At 35.5% G+C, this 27842-nt stretch overlaps 1 protein-coding gene across 2 annotated transcripts in view; it reads right to left on the bottom strand.

Annotated features, from left to right (window-relative positions):
• Best2 (bestrophin family protein) overlaps positions 1-27842 on the bottom strand; it is a 48937-nt gene extending 21095 nt beyond the window's left edge. The window contains exons 1-3 of one of the 2 annotated variants that reach the window (XM_028176367.2): positions 27580-27842; positions 19979-20089; positions 7645-7825 (exon numbers count right to left, since the gene is read on the bottom strand). In XM_028176367.2, the coding sequence (XP_028032168.1) occupies positions 7645-7825; positions 19979-20089; positions 27580-27650 (363 nt within the window). In that variant the 5' untranslated portion in view covers positions 27651-27842. The remainder of the gene's footprint in view (positions 1-7644; positions 7826-19978; positions 20090-27579) is intronic. The other variant, XM_028176368.2, reaches the window with a different exon arrangement.

The following is a 27842-nucleotide window of genomic DNA, read 5'->3' as shown; positions in this document are numbered from 1 at the left end:
AAAACATATTATTATTATAATTTTTTTGTGTGTATTATTTCTTGTCCCTACCCTGAGTACCCCAGTTAGGGTTATACAGTATTTCAACACTAAGATTCCGTTCTGATCGACCACGCGCTTCACCTGAACCTAAATTGTAAGAAAGAAAACCAAGTAACTTCATTTAACGTGACGCTAATTTAAACATTCACCATAAAGATTATAACTTAAATACTAAAATGGATTCATGACGACGCGTAAATTTTATTTTTCTATCAAAAGTCGACTTTGGTCAGAAGTTGAGTAATTAATAGTCTTGTTGTTTGCTTCCTGTTAATTACAGCTAATTGCAGACTGATTATCTTAAACAGCGACCTCTTTGATAATCAGAAACAATTGCAATATGATTTTATCAAGAAGCAAATCAGTAACTACAGAATTAAAATTTTCCGTTCCTCATTGAATATATTACTTTATTTATAACTTGTTTTTTACATTCATATAATTTATTAACTTATTATCACCCCTGGTCGCGTCGCGCTTGAGATTTAAGTTTGGTTTCCTGCAGCGCGGGTTTTGTTATATTTATATCTCGCTCTTTTGGACTATGACGTCATTATACAAAATATTACGTTCTAGCGGAAGAATTTGTTAACTTTTGGGTTTTATTTGTATTACACGATGGAAGTCATTCGTGAACATTTTCAAAGTACGTATTTCGGTAGAAAATTCGGTACCCGCTTGCGGGATTCGAGTACTTGGACAGGCGCATTGCTCGACGTGAGCGATGAATTATATCGGGCGATACTTTAGGCCGCGACGACAACAACTTATTAGTATTGTTACTATTAGGTCTTTTTGGACTTTTATATAAATATTAGTCGACACGTGAACGGCCTTCTCTGTTACTTATACAAGAAACTTGTGAATAAGCTCTTAATAAGAGCTAGCTACCATGACGTCTCATAGCAGTTCAGCTTTAACCGGAATTCGATCCGACCTGGTATCTTTTACCATGAACATGGAAAAAACGAGTTGACTAGTGTCCACGCGATCCGCGTCAGTCTGAGGTCACATGACTAAGTTACAGAATACTGACAGTCTCAAAGCGTGCCATGAAGTGATTTTCTCCAATCGATTTCAATATATTTTCTCTAAGCAACTGATTGAATTTCTTGCTGTCATAATTTGCATTTATGAGTGCAAGTGAATTGAATTGTCCTGCTTCTTTTTTTAAAACCTTAGTATTCGTAAAAATGTAAGAAATGTATGAATGTCTACTTTTTAAACGTATATTGTGCTTTTTTATCACGTTTTAACCGTTTTTTGTTTAATTAGGTGCGTGATGAGTACGATAGTTAATATATTCAATGTTTTTAGTTACTTTAAAAATTTAACTCTTCAAACTCTTTTAATACCAAAGTTCTAGATAAAAGAAAATATTAAATCAGATAGTAATGAAAATTCATTTCAAAGCTTGTGTTTCGAACATTTTATATTAAAATGCACTATAATAATTATATTTTTAGCATTCTTAGATTTGTTAAGTATGCTTACTAGTTGTTTATTAGTTAATTAATCTCTCTCATGACTTAGATTTTATACTAAATTTGGGATGCAAAGATCTTCCAGAATATTACCGAATTTCATTTACCTGATACTTTGATCAAATTAAATATTCGAATGTCAGAAGTATATATACAACACGAGCTTTGATACTAGATATATATCCATTAGATTTTAGACAAAAAAAAATATAACATATAATATGTTGTTGAACATGCACTCCATTAAGTAGGAACTGGTCTCTGCCGCCCATGGACAACATCAATTCTATGCTACCATTCTTATGTTGAGCTCATCGGGAAGAACACAATGTTTCTCAAGTTAGATCGGTTTTCCAAGGTTGGATTACATGAATATGTTTAATACCTTAGATTTCAGTTTTAGTTTAGTTTAGGCCTTAGTTTATGTAAATAATTGAGTTAACCGAACAATGAAAGTAGGAAACGGCCTCATTATTTTATTTCTATGACAAGTTTTCTTTATTGGTTATTACGGGTGAATAGTGAGTGTCATTGATTGTGGAGCATTGTGGTCAAGGTTGCGCCAAGCGTATAAAAACGCAGACAAGAACCTACAGCTAAGAACCTAATTAAAACGGTTCGTTAATGATAGAAACGTTAGAAAACAACAAATGATTTAAGTGTTAATATTTTATCTAAAGCAAATATTTACTTAAAACACGTTTACTTTAAAATTGATCCAAAAGAAACGGCCATGATTTTGAAGATATTCTATTGTGTTATAGGTACCGAAAATACACATATCAAACATAGTAAGTAATACTCAGATTGCGGAATAAGATAACTTTTTTATTTATTTATTGCTTAGATGGGTGGACGAGCTCACAGCCCAACTGGTGTTAAGTGGTTACTGAAGCCCATAGATATCTACAACATAAACGCGCCACCCACCTTGAGATATAAGTTCTAAGGTCTCAGTATAGTTATAACGGCTGCCCCACCCTTCAAACCGAAACGCATTACTGCTTCACGGCAGAAACAGGCGGGGTGGTGGTATCTATCCGTGCGGACTCACAAGAGGTCCTACCACCAGTAAAAAACTGACTTAGATAGTAAGTAACTTAGATAGTAAGCCTAACTGCTAATCGAATCCAGGCCTCCTTGGTCATTGGTTAACTCAGTAGTCAACATCACTAGCGCACGAGGCAATCAATACATTTTGTACCTTCAGCATGAATTTATACTAAACTAAACAACTTCATCCAACTAAGTTTGTATGTTTTAAATTTCAAACAGCACTTCTCGGAACAAGCGATTCAGATACTTTGGAAACTAAAATTAAATTAAATATCGTCTTTATATTGCATTATCTATACTAATATATATTATACTTATACTTTGTATACAAACTTACAGTAGTTTTTACGGATGTTCCGTTATAACTACTGAACCATGCATACGATTAACTTCAAACTTGGTATCCATGTAGAAAATACATGTACTTAATGGATAGGCTAATATTTATGTGAGCGTTAGACTCCCTAATAATAATAACTATATAATAATATATCTTAGTTAGTCTTTTTTTTATTTATTTTTTAAATTTCTATTAATCAAAACATGCATCTATGGCATTCGATGCATCTCTACCAGCGCAGTGGTAATTTTTCAACTTCTTTTTCGAACTCTTGAAGATGTTTGATGTACGCGGGAGCCAACAAACTGTTCAAAGGTATTTTGTAATGTCTTTGGGATATTAATTTTTTCTCCCCCAAGAAGTTGTTCAAACAATAGAAAAAGTAGAAGTCTGTCAGCGCAAACTTTAATGATTACGGTGGATGACGCCAAACTTCCAACCTAAGCTATCGTAGCTTTGAGACCGTCTTAAGTGAGGCATGAGGTCGAGCGTTTTCATGTAGGAGCAGCCAGAACGAGCGATAAACCAAGGCTGGCCAGATATTCGCGAGCTTCTTATCATAGTGTTTAGTTTCTCACAGTACACATCCGTAATAATGTTGGTGCCATTTGGTAAGAAGCTGTCATGAATTATACAGGTACTAGACCACCAAACAGTAACCACTTACTTCACGTTTTACTTTAGCGAATTTTGTAAATAGAATAACATTTGAAACAGACTGTTTTTTTTAAAAAGGTCATTACTCAGGCATTTTAGCCATTTATATAGTTAACTAATCTAGATGCTTTTTAATTACATTGTCTCTTTCACATGATGACCTACGCGGTCAAGGCTAATTGCGTTAGATTCTAGTTCGACGATAGAGTTTCGATTTTGTTACGTGATACTTCATTTAGGAAATTTATTTTTAAATAATAATAAATAGTAATTAATCCGACATCGTTTTCCCATCAATAATATGGAAGGGATTGCTGGTATGTGTCGCTGTAAATTTCCAGGATGCTCAGGCCCTTTCAAGTTTCACCAGGGCCAACGGGCGAGCAAATGCTCAGCCAGGAGAAGTGGGATTTGCTAACAGCTGCGCCAGCGTCTCCGAAGGTGACCTCACAGCTCAAGAGCAACTGCTTCGCGAATGAATCTACTACCGGATCGCAATCGCAATCCGCTGAGAAGATCCGGCGAGAAGCTTAGCGGGCTATTGCATTGTATATGTACAAGATGAGCGTAGTATCAACCAACCGTAATCACGGGATTATTACAAATTTTAATCCTGCGGAATACACCGATTTGTAAGTGACTTTCAAAGAAAAAATCTTAAAAGAAACCAAGAGCATATGTTTTATTAGATGATTCAATACCTTATACGTATACCCGATCCAGTGGACCGAATGGTAAAATGTCACGTCGCCCTAAACACGTCATTACGGATTCTCCCGATCCATTAACGGTGCATTTAGGTACCTCAAGCACCGGTGACCATCCTCGCGAAGCACTGCTCTTGCTAGGACCAGTGTTAGCAACACTCCGGTTTGAGCCCTGTGAGCTCAGCATAGGTAGGATAAAAAAAAACATACGTTTTCATGAAATATCCCTATATAGAAAGAACAACATCGAAATCTGATTTATTGGTATTATGACCATCTTGTGTATTACGTGCTTGTCTACCATACAAATCGGCCGCTAACCGCAAGTTCAATTTCGGATCTCGAAATAGGCGGCGGTTGTTCCGCAATGTTAATGTTGGGTCCAAATATGACCTCACCTTAACACCAGACGAACGTGTCCAAAAATTAAAAACATCAGCGTCGATGATTTCAAAGGCAAAAGCAATATTATACAATACGATGCTATGTAACAATATGAACTTGCTGGAAATGCCTCAGTACAGAGGATCAAATTAAATTAAACAAATCGGCAGCCTCGTTAAGCAGGTGAACGAGTTCATTGTGTTGAAAACAATAACATTTACGTTACGTGTGCAACTTTTTACAACTTTACATTCGCACGTCGTGCAATTATTTTCGATCAGAATTGTCGTCTGGTGCTACGGACGATAACAGTAAAAATACCTCGAAACTATTATAAATGAAATTATGTTTAAATATGACTATCGTAAAGAGAGTGCAAGGAGATCTTCTTTTTTTATATTTTTTTTATTGGTTAGATGGGTGGACGAGCACACAGTCCACCTGGTGTTAAGTGGTTACTGGACCCTATAGACATCTACAACGTAAATGCCGCCACCCATCTTAAGATATAAGTTCTATGGTCTCAGTATAGTTACTACTTCAAACCGAAACGCTTTACAGTTTCACGGCAGAAATAGGCGGGGCGGTTCTCAAGAAGCGAAGCGGTGACAAGCTATAATATTATTTATCGTCCGGGCTGAAGACAAACGCTGGTTGCTTGTGCATCTTTATACTGAGTAGAGAGCGTGTTTATGACGAAGGCAACAGAATTAAGTCATATTATGTTTAATAAATACTTTATGTGTTGTTTTTTTTTCATAGATAATATTATGTCTATATCTGATATAACGTAAAGGAAAATAAAACAACATATCACATACTTTCCGTTTTGATTAGTTTATAGTTAGAGAGAACAGCGTGCCTGCTCAGCCTAATATTATTATTTTTCATTACGTTTAATCGCAAAATGATATAATTAATTGTATTTTTTCGAAGCGATTTTTAGCGTTATCGTATTAGAGACGTGCAACCGCTAACTATTTCTTAATAATTTCTAAGAATCAGGTTTCTACTTAATATTCCAATACAAATAATATTTATGAATAACATTTTTTACAACAAATCATTCTCAATTCAATTCAAAAAGTTCATTCTTTTTATATATTTTCTTTACTTGTTGGTATGTCAACTAATAAATGTAATTACCGACTTTTGTCTTTTGCTTCAAAGGGGACAGAAATAAAACCGTGCCTTTGAGTAGTCAATCAATATCTTAGTACCTTTTCTTTGGTTAGTGTTGTATTTAGTACTCAGCTGATTTTATGCAAACACAATATTTTATTGCTTGCTTATAATATATATTGCTTAGTAGGTATTTATTTTTGAATATATTGTAATTTAACGCATTCAAGCAATATGAAATGTGAAACTTTTTAATGACTATTTACACTAAAGTAAATTAATTCTATTTACTACGTAAACCTGAAAATTACTAATTTTTTAACTTAAACAAGGCGATTGAGTTTATTACTTATTTTGTCTATATTAAATTTAAGGCATATTTAAGTTTTTTTTAAGTATTGTTCCTATTATATTTGTATACGTCTATGATGTATTTTCTATATATATTTCATTAGACGAGTGTTTTTCGTGATCGAAAACTGTTTTGTCATGCCATTACAAGGCAAACAATTCTCTATATAAAGCTTATATTATATCTTATAAACGTTCTACTACAAAGGTTTCGCTGTTAGGTAAACGAACTATTATCGTGTAAGCCATAGTCGGGTTACAAAGCGCGAACGAAACTGTACTTAATCAAAGTTTCAACACCGTAAATTGTATGAGGAAATCGCCGAGCGAGATTGTGGTTCGGGGCAGGCGTGCACAATAATTGTTACGTAGATAGGCTAATATTAAAAAAAAAAAACGTGTGGCACCGGGAACTGCCGCGGTAAAGCTATTGCATAGCATTTTATCAACTTATGCAATTATAATTAGACAATGATAATTTAATATTAAAACAATCGCTATATTAAACATTAATAAAAGCAAAACCTTAACGGTCCCCTTCACACTCATAAGCTAGACCGCGCCAGAGAGAGATTGGCAGACTTTTCATTATGCGCATGCAGTGTGACGCCACGCGCTTATTCACAAACACTACACAAGCGCAACGTGTGAATGTGTTGAACGCGAGCTACATGGTAGGCGGAGTGAGGGGTGTAAGGTTTTTTTCGTTACGGAATTTCATGATTCGGTCGCCGCGCTCAAGGCCCGCGATAAAAGCTATGCAATAGCTTAAAAAAAAAACACGCCGTCGGCTTAATAGCGCAAACGTGTCTCACTCCATTTAATCGGTGCACACTTTTGTTAACGGATAATTTATTTTCATCTTCTACTTGCATTATCAACACGTTTATTTATTTAAAAAAATACACTGATAGCGTAATACGCAAAAACATTATAATCCAAAGGATTCCATAGAAAAAAAAATTGCTAAAAAAAATTTACATTTTTTTTCATCGAAAGAATCATTTGATAAGCAAGTTTTGTTCACGTACGTAAAGATAATAAAATATACGAATGATTTATGTTATGTTAGTCAAGGCATTAATAATTACCAATGTGCAATTAAATAACAATACAAATCATGAAACAACATAGACATGTTATTTCGCGTAAAATAGCGCGCCGCAGCAATATTTTTCGCTTATGCAGAAGTCAAGTTCATAGCACTTAACAACAACAAAATATAAACATTATATTCGCTTCCATGATTAGTTTGATACGGTTAATGCAGCTACATTATCATGCAGGATTATTTCAATAAGGACACGTTACATACACATACACATGTAGTCGTCACTGTTGTTTTATTTGATCTGGGAAATCACGACGCGTAAATTACATATCCAAGGAGATCTAATCTTTACGTCTGATTCGTATTATCGTGTTAAATTGGCACCACCGAATTCCCTCAGTGCATTATGTGCGTAGTGCTTATTGTAATATAATATATACTTGTCTTTACTTTACTGACCGCTCCAGGTATGCCTGCAGAGATGAACAGCGCGAGCGTATCAGGCCACGGAAGGAGCTTGTACTGTTCCCACCAACGCTTCACGACGAGACTTACGTAGAAACCGAGCACGAACGACATCGGAATAGATTCGCTCTGTGCTCCGAAATACTGCCGAACCTTCTCGAACACCCTGCAGAAAACAAAGCTTGCATTACAATTTTTACTTATTTTAAAATACGCTGCTACATGTTTATTGCCGTATCAAGAGTAAGATTTTTTTTCCTACCTATGCTGATAGCCTTGAGAGGCTATATCAGCTTCGCCCTAACATGTAGGTGAGCTCACGGGGCTCAAACTGGCTCTAGCAAGAGCAGTGCTTCACAGAATTTACCACCGGGTCGGAAATGCGACCCATTGAGAAGATCCGGCGAGAAACTCAGTGGGCTGTGTCTGTGGGTTAATTCGCTCGTCGAGCCCTTCGTCGCAAGCGACGGGTTCGACGAGGACGGTGACCGGTGCTTGTGGTACCTAAAAGCACCGTTAATGGATCGGGAGGATCCGTAATGAAGCGTTTGGGGTGACGTCGACTGTTTACCATTCGGTCTACAGGATCGGGTATGAGCGTAAGATAACGTTTTCTCCATGCACCGATATTTTCAGCAGCCTTCGCTATTATAGTATTTGAATAGACATATGATTGGTGGAATTTCAATAAAAAAGCTATTCTTTACCCCTGTAATTTACATGTATATCTGAATAGTCAAAGTCAGTCAAAATTAAGTCCCAGTTTCCGCTCGATTTTTCAACGACTTTTCCTTTTTTATTTAGTAGCCACTGAAGAGGCTTAGTATGATCAATAAAAACATTTGGGAACACTCTACTATAGTTTTTTTCAAAATATCAAAAGTGGAACCAAAAAAATTGCAGAATAGGAATATAAATCTTGAGGTATCAGTGATTATGGTCCAACTTCGCTCATTGGTCGCACACTAGTAATTTCATTTTGATAGATACTAATTTTTTTTATAACCGGCTTCAACAAGGAAGTTCTCAATTTGAACCGAGTGGTTTTTTATATTATTGTACTAATTACGCAAACAATCTTATTACATGTGTGATGCATTACCATTTGCATTTTGTTAAATATTAATTCTTGATAATAATAATACGAATATATTGTAAATCTATACTTTTGTAATTGTCACATTAACGTTGATAAAAACATATTAATGAAACGCTAATATTATTATGCCTCGTTCTGATGAAGCTTGAGAAAGACCTATTGGGTTCACTGAATATTAAGAAGTTTTTTTTTTTAATTCAATATCGATTAAAAAGATGTAAATCGAAAGTGTGTTAATAATCTTGTTGATTTTAATTTATTCCATCTGTGACAACCATTTCGTAACTGCAATGAAAAAAATAAAATATGTTTTAGCAAAAATAAAAGAAAACAATAAAAACCTAGCGAATCGTGGACACGTTTACGTTTGCCGAATTTTTTTTTAATTATTTATACAGGTGAAGGAGCTCGAGTTAAGTGTTTCAGGATTTGAACACAGGCACCGCTCGATACGAATGCACCGGTGTCTTATCCTTTAAGCCACGATGAATTCAAAACAAATGACAATGGACATTGTAATATACTCGTAACTATGAACAACTATGAATAACACATGCGACTATACTTAAGACCTTACTTATATCTCAAGGTGGGTGGCGCATTTACGTTGTAGATGTCTATGGGCTCCACTAGCTACTTAACATCAGGTGGGCTGTGAGCTCATCCACCCATCTAAGCAATAAAAAATCTTACGTTACGGACGTTTTTCTCCGTTAGGGTGCCCCTCCGCATCGACCCATGTTCCAAAAACATTCATTAATTAACCCTTGACTGCCATGTAGGTCACCGGTGCCCTACGTGGCGCACTGAAGTAATTATGTCTATTTCTGTTTGATATTACTCTTAACTATTCCAATTATTCGTAATACCCAAGACCGTGGTACTGGTAGGAAGTATACACTACAACGAATTTGACGATGGCGATGACTTTCCTTTTTAAATTTTCGGGTAAAATCGGTTTAAAAAATTTTTTCTTTTTTTTTTCTACCTAAGCTATTTCAGCGTTACCTTAACTAGTAGGTGAGATCACGGGGCTCAAGCCGGAGTAGTGCTAACACTGACCCTAGCAAGAGCAGTGCTTCGCAGAACCTACCACCGGATCGGAAACGCGACCCACTGAGAAGATCCGGCGAGAAACTCAGTGGGCTGTGTCTATGGGTTAATTCGCTAGTCGAGCCCTTCGTCACAAGCAACGGGTTCGACGAGGGCGGTGACCGGGTTTTTGATATTGGTGCACAGGATAATAAGAGAGGACGTCGAATGTGTAAAGTTTAATTTACTTATTTTCGCAGGACAGGATTGTCAAACTTGCCTATTGTGTTTGTATTGACCCATTTTATTTACAGGCTGGAGCGAGGGTTCACTCAACATTATTTAAACGAAGTGAGTAATTTCAAATACACATTGTGACGAGATTGCTAACAAACGATACCTGAGTTACTTACATTGTATTATTTGTTTAATCTGATTTCCTTGTATAGCTCAGACCCACGCTAACTTTTTGCAGTTGGAAAACCACGATAAAGTATATTTGTTGAGTAATTTGCAAGTTTTTTGCGCAACGAATTCCAGAATAATTTTACGGAACGTACTGAGTAAGTGTTCTAATGATTTGATTTAATTTATTGACCCGTCTGGCGCTAAGCGGTTCCGTCAATATTAGAGTGCATAGATATGACAACTTGAATGTCACTCCCGAAATTAAAACCGAGCATGGATGCCTTAATTTCTATTAGTTTAACTGTTATCTGACTGAATTAGGCAGAACGGTGAAACACAAGTCGTCGTGGCCTAAAGGATAAGACGTCCGGTGCATTCGTATCTAGCGATGCCACAGTGTTCGAATCCCGCAGGCGGGTACCAATTTTTCTAATGAAATACGTACTTAACAAATGTTCCCGATTAACTTCCACGGTGAAGGACATCGTGTATTAAAAATCAAACCCGCAAAATTATAATTTGCGTAATTATTGGTGGTAAGACCTCTTGTGAGTACGCAAGGGTAGGTACCAACACCTTGCCTATTTCTGCCGTGAAGTAATTGCGTTTCGGTCTGAAGGGTAAGGCAGCCGTTGTAATTATACTAAGACCTTAGAACTTATATCTAAAGGTGGGTGGCATATACGTTGTAGATGTCTATGGGCTCCAGTAACCACTTAACAACGGGTGGGCTGTGAGCTCGTCCACCCATATTAGCAAATAAAAAAAACACAGCTCCAAGGCTTACCTGATCATCATTTAGATATGAACTTTAACATAATTTAGGAATTACGGAGTTGGATTTGGATATTCCTACGACATACGGACAACCTGTTATTAGTGGCTCGAAGCGCTCGCAGAGCTTATGGTAAGCACGCGCTTCGTGGCGTAAATAATTTGTAAACATTTTTGAAAAAGATAACCCACGTCCCCTTTTCTTACCATTATCACTATGATTCTCCAACCTTTGACTATTTACAAAAGTCTGACGTCATGTTGAAGATCATTAATGACATCACTGTTGGTATTATAATGAAAACAAAATAAAGGTATGTACTCGTGTTGTTTTTTAAGGCGTCTGTGGCGTAATCGGCAAAACGGACACACTCCTAGTGATGAAACTGTGCCGTTGTTCAGCTGCTGAAGTAGCTAACCACTTTTTCAAAATATTTTTGTTTAATTACTATTAATATTAAATTCAATTATTTCAGATAAAATATTAAACCATATTAATGTTAGTGACAGTGATTTCTTAAGAATATGTTAGTAAGGACATAGTAAAAAAACAAAAGAACAGAACAACATATATACATACATACATACAATTACAATAGTTGACCATTACGAGCACATTTTGTGGAATAAATAATCGTCTAAATACTCTAAGCTATTGCTTACTTTGTCTATTATCATAACATCTTGACTGTGAAGGAAGAAATGTCGCGTACTAAAACAAACAAAAAATGCAGAATTCATAAATTTGCGATATTAGTGTTCGTATCTGCACGGTCGATGCGTACCAAGCCCTAACAACTGCAAAGTTTAGGGGTCGCTAAATGGCGTACCGCGAAAACAGCAATTTTGCTCTACAGAGTGCGGAAGTTTCCAGTGAAGGGGTCTGGATGAAATTTGTGCATGGTAATAAATAAACAGAACTACAAAAATTCGCTTTGAAATTTCTTACTTTGTATAGGTCAACATATATTTGTGAAGCAGCATTTTCGAAGATGAACTTCATTACAAATAAATTTTGATCTCGACATACTAATGAACGTCTCCAGGATTTAATGTCCTTAGCATGGATCCATTTTAATCCAAACTTCAGACAGATAGTCCGTAACAACAAACATATTTTTCTCAATGATGTTTATAAAAAGAATCTTTGTTATTTCCGTATTGACATTTGTTTAATAAATCTTTTTTTCTATAATAGTTAAGCGGATCGCGATGGTCATTTTATTTCTTAAAACGTATACCCAGCAAAGCTAATTGGTGACCGCTGGTGTAGTTCATTCAATAAATGTGAATGTGTGAGTAGTAAATCCAATGCAACGGAGATTCCGGGCTTATACTTTAGAATAGGCAGCATCATTTCTATTGTTTGATAGCTGCTTAGCATTGGCTTAAAAAAGTGTAATCACTGACTTATGCCACTGGACATAGCCAAGTACATTAAAGAAATCCAAACAAACAAGCATCAGTTTTTGCTTTATAATTGTGAACGTGCGATGGAATCCCAAGGAAATAACAAATTGATTTAAAAACCAGTTCAATTTGTTTAAACGGGTTTGACGCTTTCATATAAGGAAATGTCAATTTAATGAAAAATACTGACCGTTCTTTTAAAACGTGAATACCCATTGCTAATGTCACGTTTCTAAAACTATAATAGTAATTTATATGGCCTAGATATTGAAATTGAGACAAAAAAGTAGGAGTACGATTGATTTAGTGTATTTCTATTGTTATATTTTAAATATAAGTAATTGATTATTTTGATTCACTGAATTTATCGATTACCTTAAAATTATTAGATACTGGTATTTATTTCTTAATTCAAATACACCGCAGAATGTTTAGGCATATGTTTTAGTAAATAAATAACTTTGAAATTTATAAATATTTCTGCACGTGAGAAAACCTTAACAACGTAGTCGAAAACATTTTTTGTGTGGCAAGCGATCATTCTCCCCACTTGATGATCAGTCACAGTCGTTCAGGGACATCAGCAATGCCAGGAGCTCAGTCAAGCTGCTGCCTACTGATACTGCTATTTTTTAGAAACCATGAGTCGAAAAGTTTGACGCGCGCTATTATTAATTTGAACCTCTCGAATGAAGTCATGGTTTATTTGCGTGCACGAGTGTACAAATGTTTCAATAAAGGAAAGCCATTATAAATACGTCTGATTTCTAAATAATTTTAACATCTTAACCCTGTGTCACGAGAACGCGATCATAACTCAGTCACCGAAATCCTTGACAACAGGTTTTCTTACGATACGCCATCAATAAAATAAATTTATTTCAAAATATCTAGTGCAGAACTTAGTGACGCGACATCACAAAACTGCATAAATTAAATAACTACTATGAATAAGTTAGCTCGACAGACGCGAAGTAAATTCGGACCGTAGTAATATAGGCAACTTCACGCCACTAATTCTACGACACTATATATATTATGTCAATACAAACATTAAGTTGTTCTAAGGGTGTTAATTAAAACGATCATGCGTTCGTTATTTTTGTGAAATAATGATGATAAACACACCTTAGGTCGCTAAATACAAATTATTAGAGCATACATAGACGTATATACGTATTTATATAGTCACCGTCGCGAATTGACGTTAGCAATATCAGGGGCACAGTCAAGCCGCTGTCTACTGCTGAGGACTCTCGACGAGCCTCGTTTCAAGAAGAGCATGTCATAGCATCCGGGAAACACCGTGGAAGGGATTTAATTCCAGAGTCACATGGTACATGCAGTCGCATGCATGAAGTCGTCGTGGCCTAAAGGATAAGACGAAGAATCCCGAACAAAATAAGTTCACGATTGACTTCCACGTTGAAGGAATAACATCGGGTAGTAAAAATCAAACCCGCAAAATTATAATTTGCGTAATTACTGGTGGTAGGACCTCTTGTGAGTCCGCACAGGTAGGTAACACCACGCTGCCTATTTATGCCGTGAAGCAGTAATGCGTTTCGGTTTGAAGGGTGGGGCAGCCGTTGTAACTATATTTGAGACCTTAGAACTTATATCTCAAAGTGGGTGGTGCATTTAAGTCGTAAATGTCTATGGGCTTCAGTGACCACTTAACACCAGGTGGGCTGTGAGCTAGTCCACCCATTTAAGCAAAAAAAAAACATGCCAAAGAAGATCTCTAGAAACGTAGCGTGGATGAACTCTGCTCCGGTGGTGGGTGGTGCAGTTAGGAGAAAGAAGTTGAAACGCGCTGGATTTGGGGCGCATGATGTCATAAATACGTCTAAATATAAATTTATTTATTTATTTATTAAGTTCACACCACCGGATAAAATCTTGCATAAGAGCGGTTGTGAATAAGATAAAAATATTGATAAATAATATTAAAAAACTAAGAGAATAAAAGATAAAAAAGAACTGCAAATAAAAACTTACAAAAAACAATCAACAATAAAAATAAAATAAAAAAAGAGCGATTAATGTCCAAAAAAATCAAATGTGTTTGGTCTACAACTCAGTGTGGATCACGGGTATTAAATTTATATGAAATAAATTTATAAAATAAATGATTACTACTATATTACTAAAAGATATTATTAAACAAATTTATATTTATTTATATCTTAAATATGCAATCCATGTTTAGCTCTTCGCGTATTTTAACCCCAAATGACGTAAAATGAAGGTTTTGTTCAACCACGTTATTATACATATACAGGGTCTTCGATGATTTAAAAAAAAAGTTCTTTGCTTCCACATTCATATCTTTTTGCACACACAATAACTTAGTATTGCGTGATAAATTATATGCCGAGCGATGCGTCGCAAAAATTTGTGTTGCAAGTGGATTTGCGTTTATTTTTGGTCCTTTCGTACGTCGTGACCGCGGCATCCGTGTTTGTTGACCCTGGTTTGAGCTATCGTTTGGAAGATCATAAAAAAAAAACACGTGAGCCAAACAATTAAGTTTACAATTTTTTGCGATCTAATTGATATGTGAGGACGTAACCTCCTTGTCTACACTACAGTTTTAAAGTACAAATAGGTCATTACTTACATTACTATTCAACTCAATGTCGTTACTACACATCTGAATTAGGAAATTATTTTACAATGATTGTTAGAATTCCACTAGTGGTAAAGGTGTTACCGTCTTTTAGCGTTCTTTTTTCGAAATAACGATTGCAGACCAGCCGAATCGAAATGTTGTTTTTGGTATCTAGCAACACTTAAAATTTTAGTTAAATAAAGCAATGTTGCTAAGCACCCATGACGAATCTATGTTTTCTTGTAAAAACAAAATATGTACAGGGAAGGTTTCATTTAAACCAACGAAGACAAATTTTGATGAAACCATCGCGAAATACTTTTTTTTTTATTTCCCTCGTAGGTTACCGAGCATACGACCCACCTGATGGTGAGGGGTTACCGACTTCAGTAATGCTAGGGGCAAAGCCAAGCCGCTGCCTACCGTTAAGTACTCTCCACAAGCCTCTTTGAAATATCGGTTGTAGTTTTTTGAACCAACTCTTTATCATAAACATCTAACCACTACTCCTCAAATATGTCCACCTGAGACAACTCGTGCCACTTATTGTGTATTGGCGGTACTATACTCTTCTAACTGATATTGATACCCCTATACTATTTACCCACAGACACAGCCCACTAAGTTTCTTGACGGATCTTCTGAGTGGGTCGCGATTCCGATCTGCGAAGCACTGCTCTTGCTAAGGCTAGTATTAGAAAATTCTTTCAGATTAAGCCCGTGAAATCACCTATTCGTCCGCGTGTAGCTGGAATATCCGCTTAGACTAACAGCGTTATAAGTAGGGGAAAAGAAAATACTATTGATACCTCTATAACACTTTGAGGAAGGTTTGCAGGACTTTCCTCGAAGTGTTAGAAGAGTAGATACTATTATTTACATAAAAGTATCAATAACTCGAGAAAGTTAGGAGTCAAACAGATTGCTTTCGTAAACAATCAAAAACAATATTATGCTTAATTATGTACATATCTTTAATATTAAAAAGATTTTAACACCGACGAACCGCAAGCACACACGTAATCGATGGGAACGTAAATTGGTTTAACATGAATTTATAATGTTTCAGTACGTTGCCATAAGAGGGAGTGTCTTAGTTCAGGTGTACATTGCGGCAGAAGCTACTCTGCGTACACACTGTATACATAGGTATACTTAGGTATTACTGTATACTCTTCCAACACTCAAGTTAGAAAGAGATAGAGAGACTGTGTGCAACCGTCGCCCTTGCCATCAATACTGAAAGTAAAATGCTATTAGGTTGTCAACTCCTGAAGTAGTTAACAGTTGACGTTACAACAAATTACTTTCAGACTAAGTACATATAAAAATCGGTAGGAAGATATTATTATCAAGCGAATTATTTTCGGAGATAGGCGGTGTAAGAGATTCAAAAGAAAACATAATGTAAGAGTGCTTTGAAAGAACGTATTTATGGCTCATTGAGTTCTTAAAACATTAGTACATATATGCATAATATAACCTTATTTAAGACTTCACCTACAAAATGTAAGTATCAGTGGCATCTGTCTAAATAATAAAATCCAAGAATGAGGACTCGTCAAAACGTTTAAGGCATTTCAAGGAATTCATATTTGTATATCGTTTAATAGTTGTTCGTCAAACTGTAGACTGGCGACCTCCACTTGTTTCTTAAATTAAAATCATTTAGTTCGTCACACTGATTCAATACAAATTGTTCGATTCAGTTTCCGTCTTAAAGCGTCAACGAACGCATTTGATAACCTTGCTTTGTAATGCACTGCGGAAATACTGGGCATGAGAAATCAACGGACTCGTAGGTGCCCGGGAAAAAAAGTACATACATATTTACATCAACCATCGCGAATTATATCTATCTTCTATCTATATATATATAAATGAATTGCTGTTCGTTAGTCTCGGTAAAACTCGAGAACGGCTGGACCGATTTGGCTAATTTTGGTCTTAAAGTATTTGTGGGAGTCCACAGAAGGTTTAAAAGGTAGATAAATATGAAAATACTGGAATTAAATAAAAAATACAATTTTGTTTTTCCTTTGATGTGTCCCCCGTCGGATGGATTCCTTTTGTTTGTTTTAAGTTTATTTTATACAAAAGTTTAGGTCTTTTATTTCTCGATTGAGGCACTACGAATTCTGCCGGTTCAGCTAGTATGTAATAAATGTATTTATATAAGCGTCCGATGTTGTCTGTATTTTCATTGCAATGCAACTTACTACATATTTTCAAGATCTTTTTCTATTGAGTAACTTCTTCTTCTCTTGAATAATCCAGGAGAAAGTTGTTAGAGAAGGCTACGACCCTCAGCATTAAGGATTATCGACGCAAGGAGGAGGAACTTCTTCGTTCATTGATCCGTTTTAATGTTCGGGCGATGTGAAATGTCCCTTGCTACCAACCAGCCTTAACACATTATTATTATATATTTTTTATTGCCCTTGTAGGCAGACGAGCATACGGCCCACCTGATGGTGAGTGGTTACCGTCGCCCATGGACTTCAGCAATGCCAGGGGCAGAGCCAAACCCCTGCCTACCGATATAGGTGAGCAACAGTTTAAAGGCAAGGCAAGGTTAAAGATTGCGTGAAGTTTATAAACCTAGTACAATAACAAAATCGACACCACAGTAATAGAAATTGGAGGTAGTTTTATACAAATCTGTACTTATGATGTTATTAACTATGTTTTATAATCGCGAGTGCAATTTCATACTCTTCATTGAATCCATAAAATGATGTGTATAATATTTTTCGTATAAATAATGTATATAATAATAAAATAACAATATAATATAAATATAATAAAATTTGTCGCCTTAACCGAGAAAAGTATGTTATTGAATATATATATTTTAAGTAAATTGAAAAATACGGCAGTTTTTTTTTAAATGAAACTTAAGAAAAACATACAAATTGAACGGTTAAGGTCTTAAGCTTTTTTTATTGCATAGTTGGGTGGATGAGCTTACAGCCCACCTCGTGTTAAGTGGTTACCGGAGCCCATAGGCATCTACAACGTAATGCCGCCACCCACCTTGAGATATAAGTTCTAAGGTCTCAGTATAGTTAGCAACGGCTGCCCCACCCTTCAAACCGAAACGCATTACTGCTTCACGGCTGAAATAGGCAGGATGGTGGTACCTACCCGTGCGGACTCACCAGAGGTCCTACCACCAGTTAAATTCAGTTAAAGAAATAAAATTAGAATTGTGCTCTGTTCTGTTGTGAATTGCTCTTACCGTGTAGGAACAGTCTCATTCCAAATCATCAAGTTACAATTGCAAATATATTTCTCGAAAACATAATCAAACGTGGAGTGATAAATTATATTTTATGGCCGCTTATGTTTCTTACACGCGTTTTGCTGAAGTCATTTCTTCCTCACGAATCGAAATGGCTTTAAAAGATCGGTGTATGTTTTTATGTTTGCTTAATAATAGAGTTATTCTGTAATCATTCTTCAAATCGAAGACTAGCTTCGCATTTAAAAAAAAACTGTTGTATAACATACGTGGATGATGGCTATAACTGTATTGTTAATTACTGTTTACAAGCAAAGAAATGTCAAAATGAATTTCCAAGTCGCAGAATAATATTTATCCTTGTCCACGTTTACATTCACACATTCTTATTGTTTTGTTTTGTTTGAAATGCAAATAACAGGGTCTTATGCTGTTTGCATTTATGTATGTATACAATATTTATGTTAGGTACTATCCATTAAGGACAGACTTTAAGCGTCACGAACAGTTTTAGTATATAACAGCAATTTGCAGTAACTCGTCAAACTGGTGTCAGTATGGTAATGATGAATCTGATGTTACATACGGCGCGGCGGCTACAATAACTCGTAAAAACATTTGAAAAAAAAAAATGTTTCGCTTTCGTATACAAACCAAATTCAGCACATCTTATCGACAATATCAGGGGCAAAGCCAAGCCTTTATTATTATTATTTTTCTTTATTGTTATTTCTGGGCATTTTAAGCAAAACTTACAAGGAAGGACACGTTAAAAACCTCAGGAAACGCTATGGAGGGGAGTTAATTCCAGAGCTGAATGGTAAAATAAACGATCTTTAGAAAAGCAGGATAAAAGCAGAGGTTCCAGTACATACGGCCAACCCCTGCTACAATGATAGGTGGTGAATAGATAAAACTCAGATGACGTAATCATCTCAAATAATTACTCAGAGCACTCATATCTCATGGAACATGTAGTACAAAATTCAGAGAAAATCTCTGTAGACCGGGAGGTTCCAAGCTATTGGAGTTGATCAAACCGGCCGTGCAGCCCGCGTCTGTGTGCTGTCAATAAATAGAAAAATAGTCCTGTTTCGGTATACGTTTCATTCATGTTAGAACATGCCTAAATACTGCTATGCATGATTATATAATGCTAGTGGCAATGTATATACAGGTAATAGAAATTTCGGAACGCGTACCTTACTTTGTAGTTCATCTAAAGATTAATTTTAATAAATATTTCTGAATCAATCATTTAAAATTCCAATCTCAAATTATCAAAAGAAAGTATGGTTATACGTCATTATTAGAAACTGATACTTTGGCGGATGCTGTTTACGAGTAATAAAACCTAATTTCTACGTCAAAAGTACAGACGCGATAAGCAATCCAGCCTTTGGTCTTTCCGTCCGTGGCACATCATAATGATTAGTGTTCTCCGAAAGTATAAGACTTAATTACCCATCTTAATAGTATAATATGTTCTCATTTTGTTAGCTCACACGGTTAGCAGCTGGCACCGTGTACGCTTCTGCCACGAAGCATACTGCGCTATAAATCGCAGGGTTGTCATTATTCTAATACAATTAGAAGTTCATTTTATCTCAACGAAAGTATCAGTACTCACATTGTGGTATCTATAGGCTCTATTAACTACTTGATAGATCCGCCATAAGCTCGCATAAGTGCGTTATATATGCTAATAAAGAATAATTTTATAGTAAAAAGAATTTACCTTTGCTGCTGTTCTGTGAGTGCGAAGCGATACAATAAGTTTATTGTATAGTAAAGCAATAGGTATGCTAGCAGCTCGCGCCACACCAGCTTGTAGACGCTGCCTCTCCATCTGAAAAGGTGGTTTTAGGAAATTAAATTGATTCATTGTAACGTGAACAAATCCTAACATATTGCTGATTTATAGACGTAAGGGCAGCCCAGACTCATTTTTATCTATTTACTACAAATATATAAATATAGATAATAAAATGCAATCTATCAGTGGATTAGATGCATTTTAAATGAATACATAATACTTATATTTCAAAGATAAAGTGAGCGGGTTCATGATCTGTAGTCAATGAATTCTGGTAACAACGAAAATCCTGTAGGTATGCCAAGCACTGCTGATAGAAGCACATCGAACGTCGTATTATTTAAGCCACAGAGACTTCAGTTACAAAAAATTAGTAAAAAAAGTTATTATCAAAAACGATGACGTAATTGTATCATCTGAACTTGAGCGATGAAGTCACTTAATTTTGTAGACGTTTGCGGAAACGATGCGGGCTGCTAGACTAGAGCCGTGCACTTTAATCATCAAGGTAAACACAGGCAGGTAAGTCTTAACTTAATGAATAAGGTTGATGTCTATCGCTAATGCACTTCGTTTCCGACAAACAGTAAATAAACATAAAAACTTTTGTTTAACGTTAGTTAATACAGAACAACTCGCAGTACCTAAGCAAACGCGAAAGGCGTAGGAGGACTTCATTAGTTAATTGGTTCGCTATTTAATCTGTTCCGTAGATATTGAAGTCTTTGAGTGTTGACTCTGAACTGAATTAAACTGAAGAGATATCCTGCCTAATAAAATATGACTTATAGTTTTTTTTTTTTTTTTCCTCTCACGCTCGAGTTATTCAGTACAATTATAGTTTATGAAACATTTAACGTTTCACGTTCCCGCATTTCAAAATATCGTTTCGAATTAGTTATCGGTTCGAGTAAGTAGTAAAGTAAAAATACAATTGATTTTTAGGACAACTTTTTTTATCCGTTAGTTAAGTCCGTAGAACCTACCCGCTTAGGGTTAAAATATAGTTTGTCATATAGAGAATCAACAGTACCAACTATACTGAGACCTTAGAACTTATCTCAAGGTGGGTGGCGCATTTACGTTGTAGATGTCTATGGGCTCCTGTAACCACTTAACATCAGGTGGGATGTGAGCTTGTCTACCCAACTAAGCAATAAAAAAAAAGCCACAAGAGTTCCTTCAAAAATTTCTAATGCACACATGCAGACAAATACGACAGCAGTAAATGTACAAATGGCACAGCTTATACAACAACAGTTTTGACAAAACGATTATCTCTGATCTACCATGTACATACATGCGTCAATAAACGCCTACCTATTTCAATCGATTAAAGGAGCCCGCTGTTAAGTGATGTAAATGGTTATTAAGGTGCATAGTTACAACGTGAATACCGCCGACTATCCTGACATCTGACATTTAAACGGTAGGCAGCGGCTTGGCTCTGCCCCTGGCATTGCTGACGTCCATGAGCGACGGTAACCACTCACCATCAGGTGCGCCGTATGCTCGTCTGCCTAAACGGCAATAAAAAAAAACAGAGGTAGAAAATACAACAACATTGGAGTGACTGACGGCTATCCTACCTTTAAAACCGAAATACATAAATGGTTCACGACATAAATAAGACAGCGATAATGCCCGTGGCCTCCGAAGACGCTTTATTGCCGGTAATTACGCAAAATAAATTGTGCAAGTTAAATTTTTAATAATATAATTTTTCAACGCGGACGTCATTTTCGAATAATCTTGTTGGGTTTTTACATTACGATTTAGACAAAATGACACCAGTCGCGAGAACGACCTCATCGACCTGTCCAAAGACGTTTTTCGTATGGCGGCTTGATTTTCATAGGTGCCTGTGTAAGTTATAAGTCATCCTCATTTTAATATTCAATTTCAAATATTACTTTAAAATTAAAAAGAAATACGTTTCCAATCTTAATGATCAATGATTTACAACTTTTCTTTCCTCCATAATGTGAATGCAGTGTATCGTAGGTCGTATCGTATCGTATAGGCACAATAGAGATTCCTCAATTCATAAATTAAGACTCAATTATACGTAAGATAACATAAAACTTGTCTATTCAATCACGATTTCTAAATGTTATCGATATCATTATCGTATCAGAAGTTACTAACACGACTACCCATCCTAATTATGGGGAAAGCTGCCCTCTCATAGATACTGCATGGATACTGCTCGTTTCCATCGACATTTTAGTAAAGTGATGGCGTTTTATCAAATGCTCATGTTTGTCGATGGATTGACATTGCTTTCACGCAGCAAAGGGGCAAACCGATATGATTTTTTTTTCCTCGTCAAGTTTGGGCCGCGTGAGCCGTATCCGTTAGGTTACGCCGGTATAGCCTCTCAAGACTACCCCTAAGTTTTTGCAAAATAGTCGTAGTACGCCGGAGTGACAGCCTTTCTACTACGTACATTCTAAGTAAACAATTTATTTATTTATTGCTTAGATGGTTGGACGACATCACAGCCCACCTGGTGTTAAGTGTTTACTGGAGCCCATAGACATCTACAACGTAAATGCGCCACCCACCATGAGATATAAGTTCTAAGGTCTCAGTAGTTACAACGACTGCCCCACCCTCCAGAATCAAATGCATTACTGCTTCACGGTAGAAATAGGTAGGGTGGTGATAACTACCCGTGCGGACTCAAGAGGTCCTACCACCGGTCATTATAATTTTGCGGGTTTTGATTTTTATTACATGATGTTATTCCTTCACCGTGTAAATCAATCGTGAACATTGGTTAAATACGTATTTTATTTGAAAAATTGGTACCCGCCTGCGGGATTCGAACACCGGTGCATTGCTCAACACGAATGCACCGGACATCTTATCCTTTAGGCCACGACGACTTCAAATACCTACCCGTATTCATGTGATTATTTTATTACAGTAACTCGTTCAGCGCATGTATGATATTAAAATGATAGTAAATACACGAACTATGGTCGTTAAATTATTTAATACGAATCACGATGATTAGTTTAAAAACGATTTAAAAACTGTCGACAAAAATGAATAATATATTCTTATTAAGCAAAATACGACTGGAAATATTTAAAGTATGTATTTAGAATAAGTTTAGTGACAAAATACGACTGGAAATATTTAAAGTATGTATTTAGAATAAGTTGAGTGATGCAGTAAGAAAATGTTCTATTATCCGCACTGGAACAATATCGACGCGGCATATGCTCGAGTGTTTACAAGACAGTAACAGAATCGACCTTGTGTTGGCGTAAAATTTCTGTTCTTTTATTCAATTATTTAAATTACCATAATTTAGTTTTAGTGGTCTGTTGAATTGTATTTTATCCAGTTTATACTGCGCGCGTATTTATCTCGAATGAATTATATATCAAATTAATTCTTTAAAAATCAAAGTGGTTTTTTTTCTTGTTGTCCGAGCCTCTTAAACTTGTTTGCCGTCAGAGGAGACAAAAAATTAAAACTATAATTGCATAGCTAATCGTTAAAGCAAGTTTTAAGCAATTCTAAGAACTACAATCTACGACTGATTACTTCAACTTTTACGGATCCACGTATTTTTTGGAATAAGAGGTCTTCCTATATAGTTTTTTTTTATTCAATAGTTTTAATTAATAATGCCTTGAGGCTAAGAACTAAAATGTATAATATAATAATAATAATAAAGAATAATAGTATGTAGTTTGGTAGGCAGCGGCTTGGCTCTGACCCTGGCATTGCTGAAGTCCATGGGCGACGGTAACCACTCACCATCAGGTGGGCCGTACGCTCGTCTGCCTGTACGACAATAAAAATATGGGAAATAAAAAAAAATGTAAAGGATCCTATTAGGTAGTACATATTTCAAATAATTTTATGAAAATTTGAAGATGCAAAATATCGAATATCACAGCCTCGAACACGGTTACACAATAATGGCAAGGAATCTATGTATCTCGGTTATGTCGCTAGATATCGAATCGATTTCGACGTAACTTTCTCTATAATAATCTCTGGAATGTCAGGCAAAGATGTAACTTTCGAATCGAGCTGAAAAAACTATACAAAGATAAATAAACAACAGCTGCGGTTGGTTTACACGAAAACAAGGATAATAATTAATCTTTGAACGGTGTTTTCTTTTTTTTGATTGACCGAAGAGGTTTTATTACGAAAACAATTGCAAACTTTTCCCCTAGCATGACCATCGTTCAATAGGTCACACGATCACTAAAATTGCAATATCATAATCGGCTAGCACGAAAACAATTGAAATCTCTTTGCAATAGATTTCCTACATTCAGAATACAAAATAGATAGAAGCCAAAACCTGCCACGGTGACCTTCGGCGAACCTTGAATGGAACATAAACCGCGCTTACTAATTACTAATATCAGTTTGTTTCGACCTTCTTTATCAACGACTGTTACAACCAATAAAAATATACGGATTGCCCAACAAATAACTCATTGAAACTCAACATAAAGCTTAGAGGGGTTTTTATTAAAAAACAATGTACTTTCCTAATATTTGAGATATATTCTTGCATTCCCTTAGGTATAGGATGGTTTTTTTTACATACTTGATGGCACCATCGTTGTTAATTTCAGATAGTCGTCGATTATGATCCTTTGACAACGTTTCGTTTAGCAAAAAATATATTCGTAAAATTAATTCAATAATACGTACATTAAGCCTGTATTTTAATCATACCTAAATAGTTGTTATGTGTGGAACGGATCGATCACCAAGTGCTAAATTTTGTTGCATTGAATTAATGAAAAGCGTGTGTTTTTGGGAAATGAAGCAGCATAATATGTTTGAGACCATGGCATTCGATGTAAACAGCGATTATAAATTTACTAGAAAAATTATTCAATCCGTTGCTGTAATATTTGTTTATACTCATTTAACATTTTACTGACAATTTAGCTAAATAACGAAATACACCATGCATTCAGTTAGATATACGCCGTAACTTAAGAGCTAATTCATTATACTTATTGTGATTGTGTTCACTGGAAGTTACTCATGCCGAGCTATATAAAGGGACATATTGTCACGTACTTATATCATGTTACAAACAGGTGATCATTATTATTTAGCAGACATGATGATAGTGTGTACTCGACAAAGTCATAAATATTACTGAAATAAGTCATATTCGACTGAGATTTATTTGAACAAAAGATTCGTCATCTATGTGTTAATGACTGTATAGATTGTAAACATTATACGTACCAATAGTTAATTACAAATATCAAATTAAATATAACACGACTTACGAATACTTACTATATATAATAACAACTAAAAACAAATTCTATAATAACTGGAGATTATCCTTACAAATTTTCTTTGTTTGACTTAGAAAGAAAAAAGGGTTATAATTTTTCTCTATTTAAATTGACAGAACTTAGTATCATATTTTTTAGTATAACTTAATCCGATCGTGACAATGGGATAAGATGCGAAGAGTAATAAGCTGTATTTATACGCTTGTTATTTCTGTCAGATTCCGAGTTTGATATTTCCTTTCTTTAATACAAATGTCGTGATTAACTTCCAGCGCGCTTATCTGCGTCAAGTTAGTGTGTACGTACTGTAAGGTGTATTCGGTGTGTGATGTATAATAAAGTGTGAATAATTTTATTATTAACAGAATTTCAAATACTTTCTGGCTTAGTTCTACTCTTGATCATAATGAATAACATGTTTAAATAGGAGTGAGAGCTCTCAGAGTGGGCCAATCTTAGTGCGATCTACATGTCATCGTCGTGAAATAAATTAAATATTTGATTACATTAACAATTCATATAACCCGATAGATTAGTGATATGAAATAAACGGTTTCTAACTTCATTAGCAATTACTGTCATTGCATCATCATTGACGTGACATTGTGATGAAATTCTTGATGCATTTCTGATTTTATTCTAGTCTTGAATCTACTCAAAACTAAGCATTTAGTGCTCATAAATATTAAATTTGTCGTGACAATAAATCGTACGCTTCGGATGCTAAACCCCGCTATTTTTTAGTTAGTTTAAACAAATCCATTGTACGTACTTTAGTAGTATCTAGTTTAATTTGAATACGACACTCTAATTGCCTTTATCGAGTAATTTTTCAATTTAAAACTCAAACTTTTAAAGATATGTGTCATATTTCTCAGTGTTGTTCACGTTAAATGACATTATTGAAGGTTTAATTTCGCATTAAATATATACACATACGTGGCCAATATAATGCTCATAAATATGGTTAAAACACTTTTTCGTTTTTATGTGCATAATTTTTTTATGTTCAACTGTTTTAATCGAGTCTACTAGTCGCAAATACTTGGAGTTATTCTTATCAATATGTGAAAATATTTTTTTGTAGAACCTTTAGTGGAACGAATAGGTACGATTATTTACGACAAATATTTTAAATGAAATTCTAAGTCTATTGAACATTTTACCTATATGATTCTTGTATGATAGATTTTCAACGAATGTTTCTTTTCAGATACAGTAGTCGAGTTAATTTTTTTGCAAGATCGTTAATGAGTGATTTTACGAAGTATTACCGCGTAACGGACATTGATTGGTTGACTCAAACAAGTTTTATAATTTGGTTCACATAGTAATAAATTACTTTTCATTGTGACTTATTTCACTTACCGTTAAATTGGATTCTCAAAAAAATAAATTAAAATCATGTACAGTAAGTACTTACTAGCTGTAGTTCAAAGGAGATAGCAATTAGACTTCAATTTGATGTTCTCTCTTAAGATGAATACAGATTATTCGTTTATACGTGTTTAGTTTATGTTTACATATTTTAGATTTATGGTGAATTATTTTGTATGTTGTTAATTATGGATATAAAAAAAAAATTAAGTAATCACAGCTACGACGTGTCTCTTATATCAGACAACTATATTGAATTCTGTAAATGTTGATGAATTAAACCAAAATATTCTTGAAGCAGTTAAACAGTACCAGTCGATACGTTTACTGAAAAATAATGGTATTTAACGAACATTTTATTTGTAATTAAATCCGCTGAGCTTACAACGTTTAGTGGTAGATATGGGTCATAATGACTTTCGCCACATTTCGTTGTCAGGGTCGAATAACCAGCCATCGAATCAGCCCGGTTAGGTCTGTACAAGCCTCATACATCAATTCGACGCCATCAAGGTCATCTCCGCACTTTATTCTCGCTCTCTAATTATTACAGTTAATAACAAACTTTCGACCGCCAGATTATTGTAAACATACGGCGAGGTTAGCTTTATATTCTATATACAAAACACAATAAGCACGTCACAGTGAGTCGCAAGAGAGGTGCTATTGTTATAGACAATGTGTGGTTACGGACGATTGGTGCGATTTCGTCATGTAGGAGCGAGGCGGAGAGACATGACACCGAACAGCTGTTTCAGGCGACTCCACGGGACCAGTGGCCGTCTGAACTGGCTAAGCTCCTCGACGCGGTCAAAGACATTAGGCTCGACGATTACTACTCACTTGCAGAGGATCCTCCAGAAACAACCAAAACTGCTGCCGTTTGGTACTTCACCGGCGTACGATATAGTCATTTTTTTTGTTTAGTTTAAAACACTATTAAATTATTTTTATTTAGACACGCACGTTTTGTTGGCGCAAGCTTGGAATGAGACACACGCGGAAAATTAAATACGTTTTAGAAAGTAATAAAAAGTTTGTTAGCCGTTTGATATTTAAGGAAGGCGAAAGGAAATTATTGGCTAAGTGGTGCACTTATTTTGTCA

This window comes from Bombyx mandarina, chromosome 01, assembly GCF_030267445.1.
Source record: "Bombyx mandarina strain Sakado chromosome 01, ASM3026744v2".
NCBI lineage: Eukaryota > Metazoa > Arthropoda > Insecta > Lepidoptera > Bombycidae > Bombyx > Bombyx mandarina.
This window is presented reverse-complemented; position numbering and strand designations above follow the sequence as displayed.